This window comes from Alligator mississippiensis, chromosome 15, assembly GCF_030867095.1.
Source record: "Alligator mississippiensis isolate rAllMis1 chromosome 15, rAllMis1, whole genome shotgun sequence".
Classification (NCBI taxonomy): Eukaryota; Metazoa; Chordata; order Crocodylia; family Alligatoridae; genus Alligator; species Alligator mississippiensis.
The window spans coordinates 3,173,460-3,189,386 of record NC_081838.1 but is presented as its reverse complement, the minus strand read 5'-3'; the positions used below and the strand labels follow the sequence as shown (position 1 = coordinate 3,189,386).

General features: G+C 69.8%; 4 protein-coding genes and 1 long non-coding RNA gene across 6 annotated transcripts; 2 read left to right on the top strand and 3 right to left on the bottom strand.

Moving 5' to 3' along the window:
- The first annotated feature begins 825 nt into the window (after nucleotides 1–825).
- LOC132245858 (proton-coupled zinc antiporter SLC30A1-like) lies at nucleotides 826–2,824 on the top strand. The gene is made up of 2 exons (XM_059719022.1): nucleotides 826–1,252; nucleotides 1,725–2,824. Exons 1-2 carry the CDS (start codon nucleotides 826–828, stop codon nucleotides 2,333–2,335), a joined length of 1,038 nt encoding a protein of 345 aa, XP_059575005.1. The 3' UTR covers nucleotides 2,336–2,824.
- Nucleotides 2,825–2,831: 7 nt separating this feature from the next.
- On the bottom strand, nucleotides 2,832–4,596 carry LOC106739078 (uncharacterized). 2 transcript variants are annotated; one of them, XR_002086751.2, is made up of 6 exons: nucleotides 4,405–4,596; nucleotides 4,088–4,112; nucleotides 3,672–3,725; nucleotides 3,502–3,579; nucleotides 3,051–3,141; nucleotides 2,832–2,961 (listed from the first exon to the last, which is right to left on the bottom strand). It is a non-coding gene; the product is annotated as an uncharacterized LOC106739078 (long non-coding RNA). The 2 variants fall into 2 exon arrangements; XR_002086752.2 differs by lacking the exon at nucleotides 4,405–4,596 and adding an exon at nucleotides 4,258–4,398.
- A 632-nt stretch (nucleotides 4,597–5,228) lies between these two features.
- Nucleotides 5,229–8,073, bottom strand: LRRN4CL (LRRN4 C-terminal like). Its single transcript, XM_059718536.1, has 2 exons — nucleotides 6,678–8,073; nucleotides 5,229–6,400 (listed from the first exon to the last, which is right to left on the bottom strand). The coding sequence occupies exon 2, from the start codon at nucleotides 6,397–6,399 to the stop codon at nucleotides 5,614–5,616; it is 786 nt and encodes a 261-aa protein (XP_059574519.1). The 5' UTR covers nucleotide 6,400; nucleotides 6,678–8,073; the 3' UTR covers nucleotides 5,229–5,613.
- Nucleotides 8,074–8,161: 88 nt separating this feature from the next.
- BSCL2 (BSCL2 lipid droplet biogenesis associated, seipin) lies at nucleotides 8,162–11,588 on the bottom strand. The gene is made up of 11 exons (XM_059718528.1): nucleotides 11,239–11,588; nucleotides 10,778–11,016; nucleotides 10,471–10,552; nucleotides 10,188–10,331; nucleotides 9,890–10,024; nucleotides 9,694–9,791; nucleotides 9,176–9,317; nucleotides 9,018–9,066; nucleotides 8,744–8,833; nucleotides 8,550–8,627; nucleotides 8,162–8,388 (listed from the first exon to the last, which is right to left on the bottom strand). Exons 2-11 carry the CDS (start codon nucleotides 10,987–10,989, stop codon nucleotides 8,264–8,266), a joined length of 1,155 nt encoding a protein of 384 aa, XP_059574511.1. The 5' UTR covers nucleotides 10,990–11,016; nucleotides 11,239–11,588; the 3' UTR covers nucleotides 8,162–8,263.
- Nucleotides 11,589–11,832: 244 nt separating this feature from the next.
- Nucleotides 11,833–14,397, top strand: GNG3 (G protein subunit gamma 3). Its single transcript, XM_006270957.4, has 3 exons — nucleotides 11,833–12,104; nucleotides 13,272–13,377; nucleotides 14,034–14,397. Exons 2-3 carry the CDS (start codon nucleotides 13,279–13,281, stop codon nucleotides 14,160–14,162), a joined length of 228 nt encoding a protein of 75 aa, XP_006271019.1. The 5' UTR covers nucleotides 11,833–12,104; nucleotides 13,272–13,278; the 3' UTR covers nucleotides 14,163–14,397.
- The last annotated feature ends 1,530 nt before the right edge of the window (nucleotides 14,398–15,927 follow it).

Here is a 15,927-nt window from a genome sequence, read left to right as displayed (position 1 = left end):
TCCCAGTCCCCCCAGTACCATCTCAGTCTCCCCAGTACAGACCCAGCTGGTCCCAGTCTCCCCAGTATAATCCCAGGCTTCCCAGGATAGACCCCACTGTTCCCAGTTCCCCCAGTAAATTTGCAGTCCCTCCAGCACAGACCCCCACTAGTTCCAGTCCCCCCAGTACAATCCCAGTTCCTTCCAGCACAGGCCTCTCTAGTCCCAGTCCCCCCAGTACCATCTCAGTCTCCCCAGGACAGACCCCACTGGTCCCAGTCCCCCCAGGACAGACCCAGCTGGTCCCAGTCCCCCCAGTACAATCCCAGCCTCCCCAGGAGAGACCTCACTGGTCATAGTTCCCCCACACCATCCCAGTCTCTCCAGGACAGACCCCACTGATCCCAGTTCCCCCTAGTACAGACCCAGCTGGTCCCAGCTCCCCCAGTACAATCCCAGTCCCCCCAGCACAGGCCCAATAGTGCCAGTGCCCCCACTACCATCCCAACCCCCCCCAACACAGACCTCACTAGTCCCAGTCCCCCCACTACAATCCCAGTCCCCGCAGCGCAGACCCCACTAGTCCCAGTCCCCCCAGTACAATCTCAGCCCGCGCCCCGCCCAGACCTCACTAGTCCCAGCGCCCCCACTGCCATCCCAGTCCCTCCCAGCACAGGCCCTGTCGGCCCTGCACCACCCTCGGCCCCCAGCAGACCAGCCTGTCTGCTGGCAGGGGCTCGGCTGGCACGAGGCTTGGGCTGGGGCAGGCGGCCAAGGGGAGGGCACTGCGGGGCCGGGGCCGGGGCCGGCGCCGGGTGCAGCGGGCAGTGCCGGGCAGCGCTGGCCATGAAGCGGGAGCGCGGCTACTTGGGGGCGCAGCTGGGGCTGGTGCTGGGGCTGGCGCTGGCCGAGGCGGGGGCCAGCCGGGCCACGGGGTCCCTGCTGGCGCTGGCCTGTGCCCTGCAGTCGCTGGGCGCGGGGCTGGGGCTGGGGGCCGCGCTCCTGCCCGGCTGGCTGGGGCAGGCGCCAGGGGGCCGGCGGGGCACCTACGGCTGGGCCCGGGTGCGGCTGGCCGCGGCGCTGGCACGGGGGGTGGCACTGGCCGCGCTGGGGCTGGCGCTGGTGCTGCCCGAGGTCCTGCGTCGGGCCACTGCAGCCCCCCGGCTCCCCTCCCGGCCCCTGCTGCTGGCAGGGCTGGGGGCTGCGGGGGTTGTGGCCCGCCTGGCCGGGGGCTTCGGGGGGCCGGGGCACCGCTCGGCCCCCGAGGTACAAGGTGAGTTGCCCCCCAGCGCCCTCTGACCTCTGCCCCTTGATCTCCCCCCCTACACACACGCCTGCCTCCCTTGGGAGGGGGTCCCTGGTTTCAGCTTGGCTGGAGGGAGGCTGAGCCCTGTGACCCCAGTGCCCTCTGACCCCTGCCCTTTGAATTCCCCCCCTCCTGCTTCCCATGGGAGGCGGGTAACCGAGCTGGGGGGTCCCTGATTTCCGCCTGGCTGGAGGGAGAACGAAGCCTGTGACCCCCTGACCCTTGCCCTTTGATCCTTCCTCCTCTCCACCCTCCATCCCCCCGGGGGGTCCCTTGGAGTGGCGCTCGGGGGCCAGAGGTATGCGGGGCGGGGGAAAGGGGGACTCCTCTCTCTGTCCGGTTGCCCTCCGGCCCCTGCCCTTTGATCTTCCCCTCCGTCGGGGGACCTCTGCTCTCTCTCTGCCCCTTGCCCTCTGACCTCGGCCCTTCTGCCCTGCAGACCTGCTGGGGCAGAGCCTCCGCCAGCCCCTGGAGGAGGACGAGGAGGAGGACGCTGGCAGCTGCTCCCGCCTGGCGCCGGCACTGGCCCAGGCCGCCCTGCTGCTGCACGCCCTGGCTGTCCACGCGCTGTGGCCCCCCTGCCCCGGCACCTGCCCCTGCCTCCCGTGCTGGGCCATGGGGGCGAGCGGGGACCCATGCTGGCTGCTGCACCTGGACACGGGGCTGGGCGCAGGGGTGGCAGCAGTGACCGTGGGGGCAGCGGTGCCGGGAGCCTGGGCCGCGGCGCTGGTGCTGCTGCAGGCGGTGCCAGCCCGGCTGGACCTGGGGGGGCTGCAGCGCCAGCTGGCAGCTGCCACGGGGGGGTCGGGGGCAGCCGTATGGGGCCTGCAGCTCTGGCAGCTGGACGGGCCGCGGCACCTGGTGGCTACAGCCCACATCTGGTGCCCCGAGGCCAGTGCCTATAGGGCCGTGGCTGCCAGGCTGCGCCGGGCCCTGCACGAGCACGGGGTGTGCCACACCACCCTCCAGCCCCACTTCGGGGGCCCTGGTGGGCTGGAAGAGACGGTGGGGGGACCTTCCATATGCGTGGAGTACGAGACCACGGTATGAGACACCCCCACACGTGGGTCAGGGGGCTGTCACACATGTGCAGGGACAGCAGTAGCATCACCGTGGACACAGGCCATGACAAGGACGTGTGGGGCTTGGACGGGGGCCTTTCAGGGCTGGCGTGGCCACAGAGAGCAGTGACATGCATGTGCAAAGTGTGAACAGGGGTGCAGGTGCTGTTACAGGGACAGGCAAAGACGTGTGTGCAGGGCATGAACAGAGACACGGATGTCACCATGGAGACACGTGACGCGTGTGTGCAGGGCGTGAAGTGAGACGCTGGTGTCACCGCGGAGACAGATGACACACGTGTGCAGGGTATAAACAGAGACCCTGGCGTCACCACGGAGACCAGCAGGCACACGCATGTGCAGGGCACGGACAGAGACATGGAAAGACTACCAGTGCCATGGAGACACACGGACTGTGCCATGCATGACCACCCCAGCCACGGACCCCCTCCTCCACCACCAGTAAACCCCACGTGGCAGCCAGGCAGTGCTCTGCTCTCTTTATTTGCAAGGGGGGCAGGGGCCGGCGGTGGGGGGGTCGGGGGCCGGCCGTGGCCGCCGTGGCCCTGGGGGCTGGCCCCGTCACACGTCCGCGGCTGTCGAGAGCACGGAGCCCTGGGGGGAGCAAAGGGGGCATCAGGGGCTGCGGTGCCCCCCCGCCCCTGAAACCCCCCTGGCCTCAAGCAGAGGGGATGGGGTCTTACCGGGGTGGGGGCACTAGGGGTTCAGGCCCTGGCCGATGCCCTCACAGATGTGCTGCACCTTGGCGTTGCTGTCCACATACCCATCGCCGTTCTGTGTGGGATGGGGCGGCGGTCAGGGGTCACGCCAGAGCTCTGCCCCCCCCCCCCAGCCCCTCAGGCAGAGTCTGGCTTGGGGGCTACCCCCCACCCCACCAGGATTGGGCCCAGACAGTGCCCCTAGCTAAGGGGCCTGGAGCCCCCAGGCAGTCTAGCCCAGCCCTGCTAGCCAGAATCGGGCCCCCCATAGCCAGGATGGAGCCCAGGCAGCTTCCCCCAAGGCAGGATTGCCCCCCACAAGCAGAACGTGGCCCCCCTTGTCCAGGATCATGCCCCCTCAGTAGCCAGGATTGGGCCCAGGCAGTGCTCCCCGAACCCCGAATCGGAGCCCCTTGACCAGGATCGGGCCCCTCACCTGCTTGGAGTGCAGCACCTGGCCGCTGTCGGGGAGCAGCACCTCGAAGGCGTTGGGTATGGACACCGGCTCCCCCGTCTGGGAGACAAGGAGTTGACCGGACCCCCCCCCCCCCAGGCCCCGAACTCTGACCCCTGCCCCCCCTCGCACCCCCTGACCCCATCACTCACAATCTCCAGCTTCTGGGGGAACCGTTTCTCCAGGAACTCGCGCAGCTGCATGAACTGGGAGGGGGTTAGACTGTGCCCCCCATAATCCCTATAACCCCCATAGCCCCCGCCAGCACATACGTTGTGCTGAGGACCCAGGTGTCCATGGGCGGGGGGGTCTTTGAGGAGTGGGGGCTGAGGCTGGGGACCCAGGAGTTCCCCCCGGCAAGGTGATGTGGGCGCAGAGCCGAGGTGCCTCCACGGCCTGGGCCAGGATCGGGACCCATTGCAAAGAGACCCCACAAGCAAGCGCCCCCCCCATACCCCATGGGACCAGGGAGTGGGGGTCTGGAGCGGGAGGTTTGGGTTCTCTTCAGGCCTGGATGAGGGGGCACGGTGGGGACGGGGAAGGTGGCCGGGGGGTGCTCAAGACTCACCCGGGTCCTGTAGCCTCAGTTACTGCTGCAAAGCAAAGCAGGGACCGGCGTCAGTGCAGGGAGGGGGCCGTGGCTGGGGACCCAGGTGTTGGGGGGGTCCTAGTGCAGGGGCAGCTGTGGCTGGGGACCCAGGTGTGCAGGTGGGGGGCCCTAGTGCAGGGGGGTCGTACTCTGGGAGCGGGGGTCCGTGGCTGGGCACCCAGGAGTCCGGGGCAGGTTGGGCAGTGGAGGGGGACGTTGGGGACCCAGGTGTCCAGGTGGGGGTTTCCCCGGGCAGGGGGGGCTGAGGCCAGGGACCCAGGAGTCCGGCCCCCCACCAGAAGACGATGTGCACACGGAGCCGAGGGGCCTCCATGGCCTGGGCCAGGATCGGGGCCGCTGGAACCCGCCGGGCTGGAACCCGGGGCCCGTTGCTAGGAGACCCCACAAGCAGGCCCCCCCCCCGTGGGACCCGGACGCCTGGGCTCCCTGGGGGGGCTGGAGCCCAGCTGCCTGCGCTCCCTCCAGCCCTCCTGCCTTGGCGAGGGTCCCGGGCAGATGTAGGTCAGGCTCAATGGGGACTTTGTTCCCCGGCCTCCCCCCACCCCAGCTGCCTGGGCTCTGGGTGGGGGGGCACCGTTAACCCTCCGCGGGCCAGCGCGTGGGCGCAGGCCTGGTGTCTGCACACGCGGCCCCATGGCGTGAGCTGCAGGCGACTCACGGCTCTGCTGCTACCACCTGCAGGGGCATTACGGAGCGGCTGGGGGGCACTAGCACACACGTGTACAAGTGGCTGTCATGCCTGCACACGCGTGTCCCATGTCCCCTCCTCCTCAGTGTTATGCGTGTACCCCCCCAGCACTGGACACAACCCAGGCATCCGGGGCTCCCCCTGCCCTCACCCCCAGGCGGGAGCCGGGGGGGCCGCAGGTGTCCGACCCCCCAGCCCTCGCTCCCTTCCCAGAGCCCAACTCCCAGCCCCTCCCCTGCCTCCGCTCTCCCCCGCCCCGCTGGCGCCATGCACATCTGGAGGCCTCCGCACATCTGGAAGTGATGCCATTTTCCAGGGTGGGGTCCAGCCGGGAACCCAGGCATCCTGCTCCCAGAGCCGCGGGGGCGGGAGATCTGCTATGACCCCCCAAAACAAGCCAAGAGCCAAGAGGCTGCTTCTAGGGTTTATTGCTCTTTTGGTACAGCCATACGGTTCCCCCCGCCAGCAGGGGGTCCTGGGGTACAGCCCCCCCACGCAACAGCAGCAGGCGCTGGGGCTAGAAGCCACATATCCGAGCTTGCCCCCCACCCCATTATAACCTCCCAGCAGCCGCCAGCTTGCCGGAGCTGGAGAACCCAGGCATCCGGGCTCTCGCCCCCAGCTCCCCCGTACAAATAAATACATACATAAATAAATATGCTGCTGGGGGATCTCAGACCAGGGGAGGGGATGTCAGAGTCCAAGGGGGCATCACAGTCCATGGGAGACATTGGGGGGACACCAAGGACTCCAGGGGGGTGTCACAGTCCAGGGAGGACACGGGGGGGGGGGGGTATCAGAGGTCCTCCTCCTTCCCATAGGCGCTGTTGGTGGCCCCAGCCAGCCCCGCACCGCTCTCCAGGATATTATCCCGCGATCCCGTCCGTGCCGACCGACCCCACGGCCGCCGGTGGCGGGCCCAGCGCCAGACCAGCGCACTGGTGCCGAGGCCCCCCAGCAAGGCAGCCACCCCCAGGGTGGCATACAGCAGTGGCTGGGGCCCGAGGGGGGTGTCCACGGCCCGGCAGGGCCCACCGGGGGCTGCAGCGTCGTCGTGCTGGAAGCTGGCGCCGGCCGCGTTCTCGGCCACGACGCAGAGGCGGTAGCGGGTGCCGGGTGCCAGGGGCCCCAGCGTGGCGCGGCGGAAGCTGGCGTTGAGCGGAGGGCTGGCCAGGGGGGGCCCATGGGGGGGCCAGGCCAGCAGGCGGTAGCGCAGCACGGTGGAGGGGGGCGCGCACCAGTGCAGGCTGGCCCCGCCGGCCGCCACCACCGCCTCCAGGAGCCGCGGGGGATCGGGGGGCTCGCTGGCGCCCGACAGTCCTGGGCAGAGGCAGGCTGAGGCCTGGCGCAGCTCGGCGCAGGATGGCTGCAGGTGGCGGCAGGGCTGGTAGTCGCAGCGGCTCGGCGGGCCCAGCCTGGGCGTGGTGGGCGTAGCGGTGTCGTCCTCGTAATCCTCCCAGGTGGTGTGGGGCACTGGGGGGGGCTGCGGCAGGGGGGCCCCCCGGCTGGTGGCGGTGGCCGCGGGGCACAGGAGGAGGAGGCAGACGGTGGCGGCCAGGATCGGGGCCCTCGACAGCAGCATGCTACGGGGGAGAGAGAGAGAGAGAGAGGGGGTGAGATGCCGAGAGGGGGACCCAGGCGGACGAGCCCCCTTTGCCGTGAGCACCGGGGGATTGGGGCAGGTTGCCAGACCCGAAGCCGGGAGGGAGCCCAGCACCCCCTGCTCCAAACCCTGCACCCCAAGATCTCGGCCCCCTCCTGGCGCTGGAGGGACGCCAGGCGCCCGGGCTCCCAGCCCCCCCATTCTCCCCTCCAGCCCCACACCCCAACTAGGAGAGATCCGGGCCCACCCCCCCATACCTTGTGCTTCCTATGCGGTCCCTTCTCGGGGTGCTGGGTCCGGGGCTCCCGCTGCTGCTGGTCCAGCTCCTGCCTCTGCTGCGCTGCACGGCCTCTTTATCCCTGTCCCGTGTCTGATCTCATCCCCCCTCGGGGGGCGGAGCCCAGGTCGGATCCAGACTGCGAGAGGAAGGGGTGTCGAGGGTTGCAATGGGGGCTGGACGCCCGGACACCTGGGCTCTTCACAGCTTTGGGGCAGTCCAGGCAGTCTGAGCCAGTCCAGGCTTAGGGGTGCGGCTCTGGGCTCCCCCCCCCCACCACTGACTCACTGTAGGACCTTGGCTGGGGTCCTTGCCCCCCTCCCAGTTCCCTGAAGTTTGGAGGGGGGAGCGGGGAGGAGCAGGAAGTGGCTGGGCCGGCTGCCTGGGCTGACTCAGGCCCCCCAACCACCTACCCCCCAGCACGCAGCCCTGCACAGACAGGAAACTCCACTGAGTCAAGGCACCCTGGGGCAAAGCAGCACGGGGCAATACCAGAGCCCCCCTCCACCTGCCCTGGTGCCCTCAAGCAGCTGCAGCCCCGCACAGGGCCCCATCTCCCTGGCCCCAATGCCTCCACATCCGCCTGCCTCTTCTGTTTGGCCGCTAGCACATCCCGCCCCAGAACCAGCCGCATTTCAGCCCCGTCCCAGGGGCAGCTGTGTTTGTAATACTCAGCCGCCCACACCCGAGCTGGCTGCATCCCAGCACCTGGCTTTGTACTCCCTGTCCCCCACCCTAGAGCCGGCTCCATGTGTTCTACGCAGCCACTGGCACAAGCCACCCCAGAGCCAACCGCAGCATAAACCTGGATCCCCTGCCCCGACCCCCCCAGAGCCAGCGGCCTCTGCTCTACTCAGCGGTTGACATTGCAACCTCAGAGCCCAAAGCCCCAGCCCAGAGGCAGCCACATCTCGGTTACACGCAACCGCGGACACGCCCCACCCGAGCTCGCCGCATCCCAGCACTGGCTGGAGCAACAGGTCCCTTCGCCTGGCAGGGTGATGCAGCAGCTTCTGGGGTGGAGATAACTGACCCTGTGACCTGAAGAAGCTGCTGCAGCCACAGGCACACAGCAGCGGGGGGCAGGTGACGCCCCATTCGGGAATGCCGGGGGTATTACAGGCACCGTCTGGAACGCAGACGCCTCTCCCGGGCTGCCTGAGCTCAGCCGGGGTGGAGCTGGGCAACACCCAGGCCCACGGGGCCCCTGCCTGGAAAGGGGCTCCTGCTCCCCTCACCCAGGCCTGGTGCTGGAAAGATGCTGAGCCCTAGGAAAGAACCCAGGTGCCTGGGCTCACAGCCCCGGGTGCCCTCATCCCCCAGCCCCGTCCCGTCCCCCAGCTGGAGACAACACAGGGTCCAGGGCTGCTCCACAACCCCCCCTCCTCAAGACCTCAATCCCCTCCCCAAGCTGGGAGAGCACCCAGGGCTCCCAGCCGCCCCCAGAGGCAGGCAGGAGGCTGCTCAGTAGCAGGTCGGGTGGTTTATTAATGACCCAACTGTTCCCAGGCTGGGGGGTGGAGGGCAGGGGTGGGAATGTGAGCAGAGACCCCTGGGGTGGGGGGCTCAGAAGCTGGAGCAGGCAAGTCTCTGACGCAGCGAGGCCCCTGCCCCTGGCTCCGAGCCCCCCCGGGGGGGCAGCTTGACGTCAGCCTCCAGCGCCGACCGGTCCATGGCCTCGAATCCAGGCTCTGCGGGGAGGAAGTAGGGAGTCAGGGGGGCTCGGATACCTGGGATCTGCCCACCGGACACGTGGGTTCTCTCCCAGTCTGGGTGGGTTAGACCGGCAGGGGGGCTGGGAGCCTGGATTCTTTCCAGCTCCAGGGAAGGGATGTGGGGGGCTGTCACTCACCCTCGCCAGGCTCCGGCTCCTGGCTCCGGTTGCCTTCGGGGCCAAGGGTCTCCAGCGTCTCCTTTGACTGTAGGGCAGCTGTGGGGGGTGGGGGAGAATCAGAGGGAGATCCCCTCATTCTGGGGGCCCCCCACACCCCCCAGGAAGGCATCAGCCCCCCCCCCAGTTCTCCAGTAAGGGGAGGGGTCACATACCTGCACCCTCAGGGCACTCCCACGGTTCGGGTTCGGGACCCTCCTCTGGGGGCTGCTTCAGCTCTAGGTCAGTGCCCTCCGAGCCTGCGGCTGGGAGACCGGGGCCATCGGGGGTCATAAGTCATCAACCCAAGGCCCCCCCACAGCCCCTGCTCCCCATCCAGACGTGTAAAGAATCCAAGTGTCCAGATGGCTAGCCGCCCCCCCACCCCCTCTTGTAGAGAGCCCAGGCATCTGGGCTCCCCCCGCAGCTCAGCCCAGCTCAGCTGCGCACCAGGCATGGGGGTGACGACACGTCGCCGGGAATCCTCCTGCAGGTTCACCTGATGGAGGGAAAAGTCAGCAAGTTTATAAGGGAAAAAAGTCAGCAAGTTTATAGGGGAAAAGGTCAGGGGACCCCTGGGCCCATCGCGGCCCCCCCAGCCCCGTCACCTGGCCGGGCAGGGGCTCACGGGGCCAGACGCTGCCCCAGATCCACTGCAGGTAGCTGAGCAGCACGATGACGCTGAGGAAGGTGAAGTTGCTGGCGACCCCCAGCACAGCCGAGGTGACGGGGAAGTTGTACAGCAGGTACCTGGGGGGGGCACGGAGATGCGCCTGTTGGGGAGGTGGCAGCCGGGGTCCCCCAGCCCCAACCCGGTTCCCCAGCCACACTCAGGGCCTGGACTAGAGGCCAGGACCTGTAAGGAAACCCAGGTGTCTGGGCTCCCGGTGCCCCCCCCATCAACTTTAACCCCCCAGCGCTGGAAAGGACCCAGGTGTCCGGGCTCCCAGCGCCCCCTGCTGGAGCTGGGGGGAACCCAGGCGGTCAGGCTCCCAGCACCACTCCCCCACCTGCCCGTCAACTTTAACCCCCCCAGCGCTGGAAAGAACTCAGGCGTCCGGGCCCCCACCCTCCACTGCTCGCCCCCCCAGGGCTGGGAGAACCCAGGCGTCCTGCCCCGCCTCACCTGACCCCCGTGAAGTGGGCGTGGACGCGGAGCTGGGCCCCATAGATCTGCACCCGCGTGCTCTGGATCTCGATGACAGCGCCGACCGTGGGGGTGTACTGCAGAAGGGTGGGGGGTGGTCAGCCCGGCACCCGGACACCTGCGGTCTCATTAGGCCGCCCCCGCCCCAGCTCCAGGCCACCCTCCCGCAGCTGACCGAGTCCTCGCGGTACTCGCTGTACAGCTCCACCTCCAGAGTCTGCTTCTGCTCCGCAAAGCCGGTGAGGAAGAAGACGGCGAAGGCCAAGGTGTGCAGCACGCGAAGCAGCGTCGAGCGGTAGTGCAGCATTGCCTGCGGGGTGGGGGGCAGCGGTGAGACCAGGCCCCAGCAGCCTCCCAGCTCCCCGCCCGGAGCTGGGGAGAACCCAGGCACCCAGGCTCCTGCCCCCCTGCTCTCAGCCCCCAGCCCCTCTCCTCCTAGCGCTGGAGGAAACCCAGGTGTCTGGGGTACTCACAGTGCGGGCAGACATGGCCACCGTGCGCCCGCCCTTGGCGTAGCAGGTCACGGCCACCATGAACATGCCCAAGTCGCGGTTGGCCGGCGACTCGGGCAGCTCCAGCTCCAGCGAGATGCGGTAGGGCTGCCCCGGCATCAGCACCTGTGGAGCACGGGGGTCAGCCCGAGCCCTGCCCGGCCCCCGGCTTCCCTGGGCGGTGCAGGATGAGGCCGGGAGCCCGGACGCCTGGGTTCGCTCCAGCTCTGGGAGTCCAGGGCCTCGGGCCGCTCCCAGGACTCACCCGGTCCCGGTTCCTCTTCACCAGGGAGACGTTGGCGACGGGGAAGGAGCAGAGCTCAGGGCCGGGTGCCCCGCAGTCCGACCTGGGAGACGCAACGGGGGTCAGAGCGGGCCGGCCGGCCGGCCCCTGGGGTCTCTGCAGCCTGGGCACGGGCGCAGGCCCCGCACGCTGGGGCAGGGAGCGGGCGCCAGCGGGGGAGCGTCGGGGCCCGCAGGCCCGGGCTCGTGCCAGCTCGGGGAGGGGTGAGAGCAGGGGAGCCCGGGCCCCCGTGGGCAGGGTGGGGCGGGGCGGGGCGGGGGGCACGGACCTGAAGCGGAAGTGCGCGGGGCTGGCGAAGCTGACGGGGGGCATGTAGGAGTAGTAGAAGCTGCCGTAGAGAAAGACGGAGACCCAGAGCAGCAGCAGCAGGACGCAGACCAGCACGGCCGTGTGCAGCGCCGCGCGCCGCGCCCGGGCCAGCGCCAGCGCCCCCAGCGCCTGCGCCCACCGCAGCCCCGGCCCCGGGCCCGCGCCCGCCATGGCCTGGCCGGCGCCCCGCGCCCCGGCCTGCGGGCAGACACGGGCGTTAGGCTCGGGAGACCCCCCGGGCCGCCCCCGGGGGCTGGGGTCTACTCCTGGTTGTGGGGTCCCCGGAGCCCGGGCGGGGGCTGCTCCAGGATGCGGGGAGGGGGCCCCGGCCACGTGGGGTGCCGCGGCGGCCGGGGCAGCAGAGGGCACCTGGGGTCTCTCCCGGGCTGGGGGGGGGGGGCAGGACCCCCGGGCTCTCACCTCCCGGCTCCCGCGGCTCCGCCTCTTCCGGGCTCGGGCACCGCGTGGGGGCGGGGCCGGCAGGCGCGGGGCCACGCCCACTGCAGAGCCGGTGGGCGAAGGGGGCGGGGCTAACAGGGCAGGGGCGGAGCTAGGGGGCGGGAGGGGTGGGCCAGGTTTGACCGCGCCCACTGCAGAGCCGAGGGGGCGGGGGAAGAGAACGGGGGCGGGGTTTCGAGGGGAGGTGCCACTGTTGGCCGCGCCCACTGCAGAGCGAGCGGCGGGGTGATGTGGGACAACGAGGGAGGTGCTATGGGGAGGGGGCGTGGCTATGGTGCGACACGCCCACTGCGGGTTACGGCAGCCGGGGCGTGGCTAAGTGGAAAGGGGCGGGGCTGAGACACGCCGTTCCCGTGGCGACGACCCCCCCCGCCAGGCCGCCCCACTCGTGGGGCAGCTCGGACGCCCGGGTTCTCGGGGGGCGGACGCCCGGGTCCCCCCTCCCCCGTGCGCACACATCCTCGCCCCCCGTGACGTCAGCGTTCCCAATGAGGGGGGGGTGGGGGGGCGCATCCTCGCTGCAGCTTCCGCGGCCGCTACCACTGCCCGGGACGGGGGTGCCGAGCCCCCGCGCCCCCCCCCCCGCGGGACCCCCGCCCCCCGCGCCCCCCCCCGGCCGGCGGCTCCCGTGGGAGGGCGGTCCCGCGTGGGGGGGGCGGCGCGGGGCCGGGGCGGGGGTTGGCGCGAGCTCGGCATCCCCCCCCCCCGCGGCCGTGGTGGGCTCCGGGCACGCGTGGGCCGGGCCGGGCGGGGCCGCTTCCCGCATCCCGCATCCCGCACCCGGCTCTGCGCATCCCGGCCCGGCCCTGCCAGCGCCCCCGGCCCAGGTGCGCCCCGCGGTGGGGGGGGCACGGGTGGGAGTGGGGCCCCCTTCCCGCAGGCACCCCGGCCCCCCAGCCCAGAGCACCCTCCGAGCCCACCAGAGCTGCCCCAGCCCAGTGCAGCCCCCCGGCTCAGCACAGCCACAGCCGCACCCGCCAGACGCCCCCCCAACTACCGCACCCCCCCCAGCCTCGCGGACCCCGCCGGACCCCTCCCAATGCCGCCCCCAGCCCCCCCACACCCATCAGAGCCGGGGGTGCTCATCGCATCCCCCAGCCCTCAGCCCCCCCTAGTCTAGTCCCCCCACGAGCCTAGCGCAGCTCCCCCCGCCCAGCGGACCCCCCACCCCCGAGCTCCCCCTGCCCCAGGCAGCCCCCCTCCCCTCCCGGACAAAGCCCCCCCGGGGGTGTCGGTGCGCCCTGGTCCGGCTGATGCGGGCTGGGCTCCCCCCGGGACAGCGCGTTGGGGGCCCGGGGGAGGGACCGGCCACGGTCGGGGGGCACGGGGGGGTTGGAGGGTGTAGGAGGCCCGTGTGCAAGGGCAGTGGGGGCTCGGCTTCCCCCCCCCCACCTGTGGTGGGCTCCGGCCACGCGTGGGCCGAGCCGGGCGGGGCCGCATCCCGCAGCCGGCTCTGCACATCCCGGCCCAGGTGCGCCCCGCGGGGGGAGGGGGGGGGTCCGGGTGCGAGTGGGGCCCCCATTTCCCGGAGAGACCCCGGCCCTCGGAGCCCCTCCCCGAGCCCATCAGAGCTGCCCCCAGCCCTATGCACCCCCCCTGCACCCATCCTCTGACACATGCCCCCACCGCCCCCCCTCCAAGCAACACATCCCCCCAGCCTAGCATACCCCCCCACACATCATAGCCCCCCCCAGTCCATTGGAGCCCCCCCAGACCAGCACCCCCCAGCTCTGCAGACCCCTCCACAGGTTGGGGTCCACAGGCAGGGCTAGGGGTGTTCAAGGGGGTAGAGTTGGGGGTAAAGGGGGCCTGGTGGTCCAAAGGCAGGGCTGGGGAGTTGAAGGGGGCAGGGCTAGGGGTGCACAAAGGGGCAAACGCAGGCCAGGGGGACTGTTTTAGGGCTGGGGGAATAGGGGGTGGGGGGTGTAGGGGTGCTGCCAGCAGCCACAAGTCCCCCCCAGCTTGATGGGGCTCAGCCCCCTCTCACCCCCCAGGACCCCCATGAAGGGTGAGACCCCTGTCAACAGCACCATGAGCATTGGGCAGGCCCGCAAGATGGTGGAGCAGCTCAAGATCGAGGCCAGCATGTGCCGGATAAAGGTGTGTATGTGGGGACGGGGGGGGAGGATGGGGCAGGACCCCCCACAGCTCCCCATGATGACTCCTTGCTGGCGCTGGAACCCCCCCCAGCAACTCTGCCCCACACAGTGCCCCCCGCAGGGATGCATCTACCCCACATAGTGCCCCTTTCTGGGAGGGACCTACCCCCTATAGTGCCCCCTTCACATGGTGTCCCCTGCTGGGAAGGACCTGCCCCTCATGGTACCCCTGAGTGGGATCTACCCCACCACGGTACCCTCTTGCTGGGGGGATCTACCCCCTTGTGGTATCCCTTTCTGAGTGGGATCTACCCCCCATTGGTACCCCCTTGCTGGGAGGGCTCTACCCCCTCATGGTACCCCTTTCTACCCCCCACCATAGTGCCCCCTTGCTGGGACAGATCTACCCCTCTAACGCCCCCTGCTGAAGGTACCCCTCCATAGTGCCCTCTCCTGGGATGGATCTACCCCCTCACGGTACCCCTTTTTTGGTGGTATCTATCTCCCATAGTGCTCCTTGCTCGAATGGATCTACCCCCTCATGGTACCCCTTCTTAGGTGGGATCTACCCCCCATGGTGGCCCCTGTTGGGATGGACCTACCCCCACCCCACAGGCCCCCTGGTGGCTGCCCCTCATTCACGCGGGGTCTCCCCAGGTGTCAAAGGCCGCAGCCGACCTGATGACCTACTGCGACGCCCACGCCTGCGAGGACCCGCTCATCACACCGGTGCCCACCTCCGAGAACCCCTTCCGCGAGAAGAAGTTCTTCTGCGCCCTCCTCTGAGCCCCGCAGACCCCCGCCTCCCTCCCCACACACAGGCAGAGCCCCCCGGACCCCCTCCTAAGCACAAGCACCCCTGGGGGGCCCAGTTCCCCCCCCCCCCCCCGTGGTAGCAACGCCAGCCCCCTCTCCTTGGCGGGCGGGCAGATCACCCCCCACCCCCATTGAGTGTGATGGGGGAGCAGGGCCCATGACCCATGTAAAGAGCAGTGATGGGAATAAAGTCGAGGGGCACTGAGCTGAACTGGTGCCTGCGTCCTTGGGGTGGCAAACCTGGGGGCGGTGGGGGGCAGGTGGGAGGGGGTGTTGTCTGGAGGGGGGCAGGGGGCTCCTGGCTGTGCCCCCAGCCCTCTATGAAGAGAAGCTTGGAGCTGCAGAGAACCCACGTGTCCGGGCTCCCGCGCTCAGGCACCCACGTGCTACCTCCGGCACCCGCCTGGCACCGCCAACAGGGCGGAGCGCAGCTCGGCTTCACCGCCAGCAACTGGCATGGCGCCGCCTAGCCTGCAGGCTTCAACATAGCGGCAGTCGGAGCGAGTGCCATGCTATGAGGCAGCACGCATGCGCACGGGCACCCACTCCACTTTCCAAGATGGCTGCACCCCGGGCTGCCTCCCTCCCAGGATCTAAGATGGCGGCCGCTGAAGGAGGGTAATGGAAAGAACAGTCCCGGTTCCAGGACAAAAAATGGCGGCTGACAGGCAAGCTACGCCTCAAGATGGCGGACTTTGGGCGGCTTCCACTCCAGGATCCAAAATGGCCGCCCCAGGCTAGTCTTAGCCCCCCCCAACCGAGATGGCCACCCCCAGGGTGCTCCTCCATGCCCAGCCCAGAGTCCCTGCACCCCCTAGGAACCACCATGGCTTCAGCTGCCTGGGTGATGGGCAGGCCCTGGCAGCTGCGCCCATAGCTCAGTCCCTAGCAGGGATCAAACTAGGCTCATCCCAGTAGCCAACCCCCCCTTCCCCCCAGCAGCACCAGGGGGTGTTGCTGTGCCAGAAACAAACATGGCAACACACCTGGGGTGCTGGAGAGTGGCAGGGGTTAGGGTTGGGGAGGGGGCAGGTGTCAGGGGGCTCCTGTTAATTGTACGTGGGACTTGGGAGCAGGGGCAGGGTCTGTGCCCCCACCCCGGGGGTGGTCTCCGGCGCAGGCCCTCAGCAGCGATTCCTGGGAGCCGGAGGCCGCAGCAGCTGCAGGCACATCTGGAAAAGAGGATGGAGGCACTCGCTTGGTGCTGGGGGTAGGGGGGAACCCCCCCCAAGCACCCATGCCCAGGCTGCCCTGGGCGCAAGCATGGCAACTCACCAGCCTCTGGTCCAGCTCCTCCACGGCTCCAGCATCGTCTGGGATCCTGGCCAGGGAAGGGAGAAGGTGCCTGAGTGACGCGCGCCCCCGCTCCCCGCTGTACCCCGAGCTTCTGCCCCAGCCCCCACCTCCCCAGGCCAGGACCCCAGGGTTGTGCGCAGCAGAGGCTGGGACAAAACCAGACATCTTGCTCCCCTCGCAAGGGCAGAAGAAGGCCCCCACGATGCAGGCGAGGAGCCCTGGGGACCCTACCTCTCCATCGCACTGTCGGCAGCCACGGGCATAGCACCTCCAGCTCCCGCCGGGAGCAAGGAAGGAGCTCCTGCCGCTGCTGCTGGCTCCGCGCACCCGAGTGCCGGCAGGGAGCAGGGAAGGAGCCCCTGGCTCTGCGCGCCCAGGCAGAGCAAGAGGCCTGGAGAGTGTCTCGGGCTAAGCGGGGCTCCTCCCCAGGGGGAGCAGG

Bases quoted from the DNA above. Each gene is read 5' to 3' on its own strand.
- LRRN4CL (XM_059718536.1), bottom strand. From the start codon at position 6,399: ATGCTGCTGTCGAGGGCCCCGATCCTGGCCGCCACCGTCTGCCTCCTC.
- GNG3 (XM_006270957.4), top strand. From the start codon at position 13,279: ATGAAGGGTGAGACCCCTGTCAACAGCACCATGAGCATTGGGCAGGCC. The intron at 13,378-14,033 runs GTGTGTATGTGG...GGGTCTCCCCAG, and splicing joins CCAGCATGTGCCGGATAAAG to GTGTCAAAGGCCGCAGCCGA.
- LOC132245858 (XM_059719022.1), top strand. From the start codon at position 826: ATGAAGCGGGAGCGCGGCTACTTGGGGGCGCAGCTGGGGCTGGTGCTG. The intron at 1,253-1,724 runs GTGAGTTGCCCC...TCTGCCCTGCAG, and splicing joins CTCGGCCCCCGAGGTACAAG to ACCTGCTGGGGCAGAGCCTC.
- BSCL2 (XM_059718528.1), bottom strand. From the start codon at position 10,989: ATGGCGGGCGCGGGCCCGGGGCCGGGGCTGCGGTGGGCGCAGGCGCTG. The intron at 10,025-10,187 runs GTGAGTACCCCA...CCCACCCCGCAG, and splicing joins TGGCCATGTCTGCCCGCACT to GCAATGCTGCACTACCGCTC. The intron at 9,792-9,889 runs GTCAGCTGCGGG...ACCCTTCTGCAG, and splicing joins GCGAGTACCGCGAGGACTCG to TACACCCCCACGGTCGGCGC.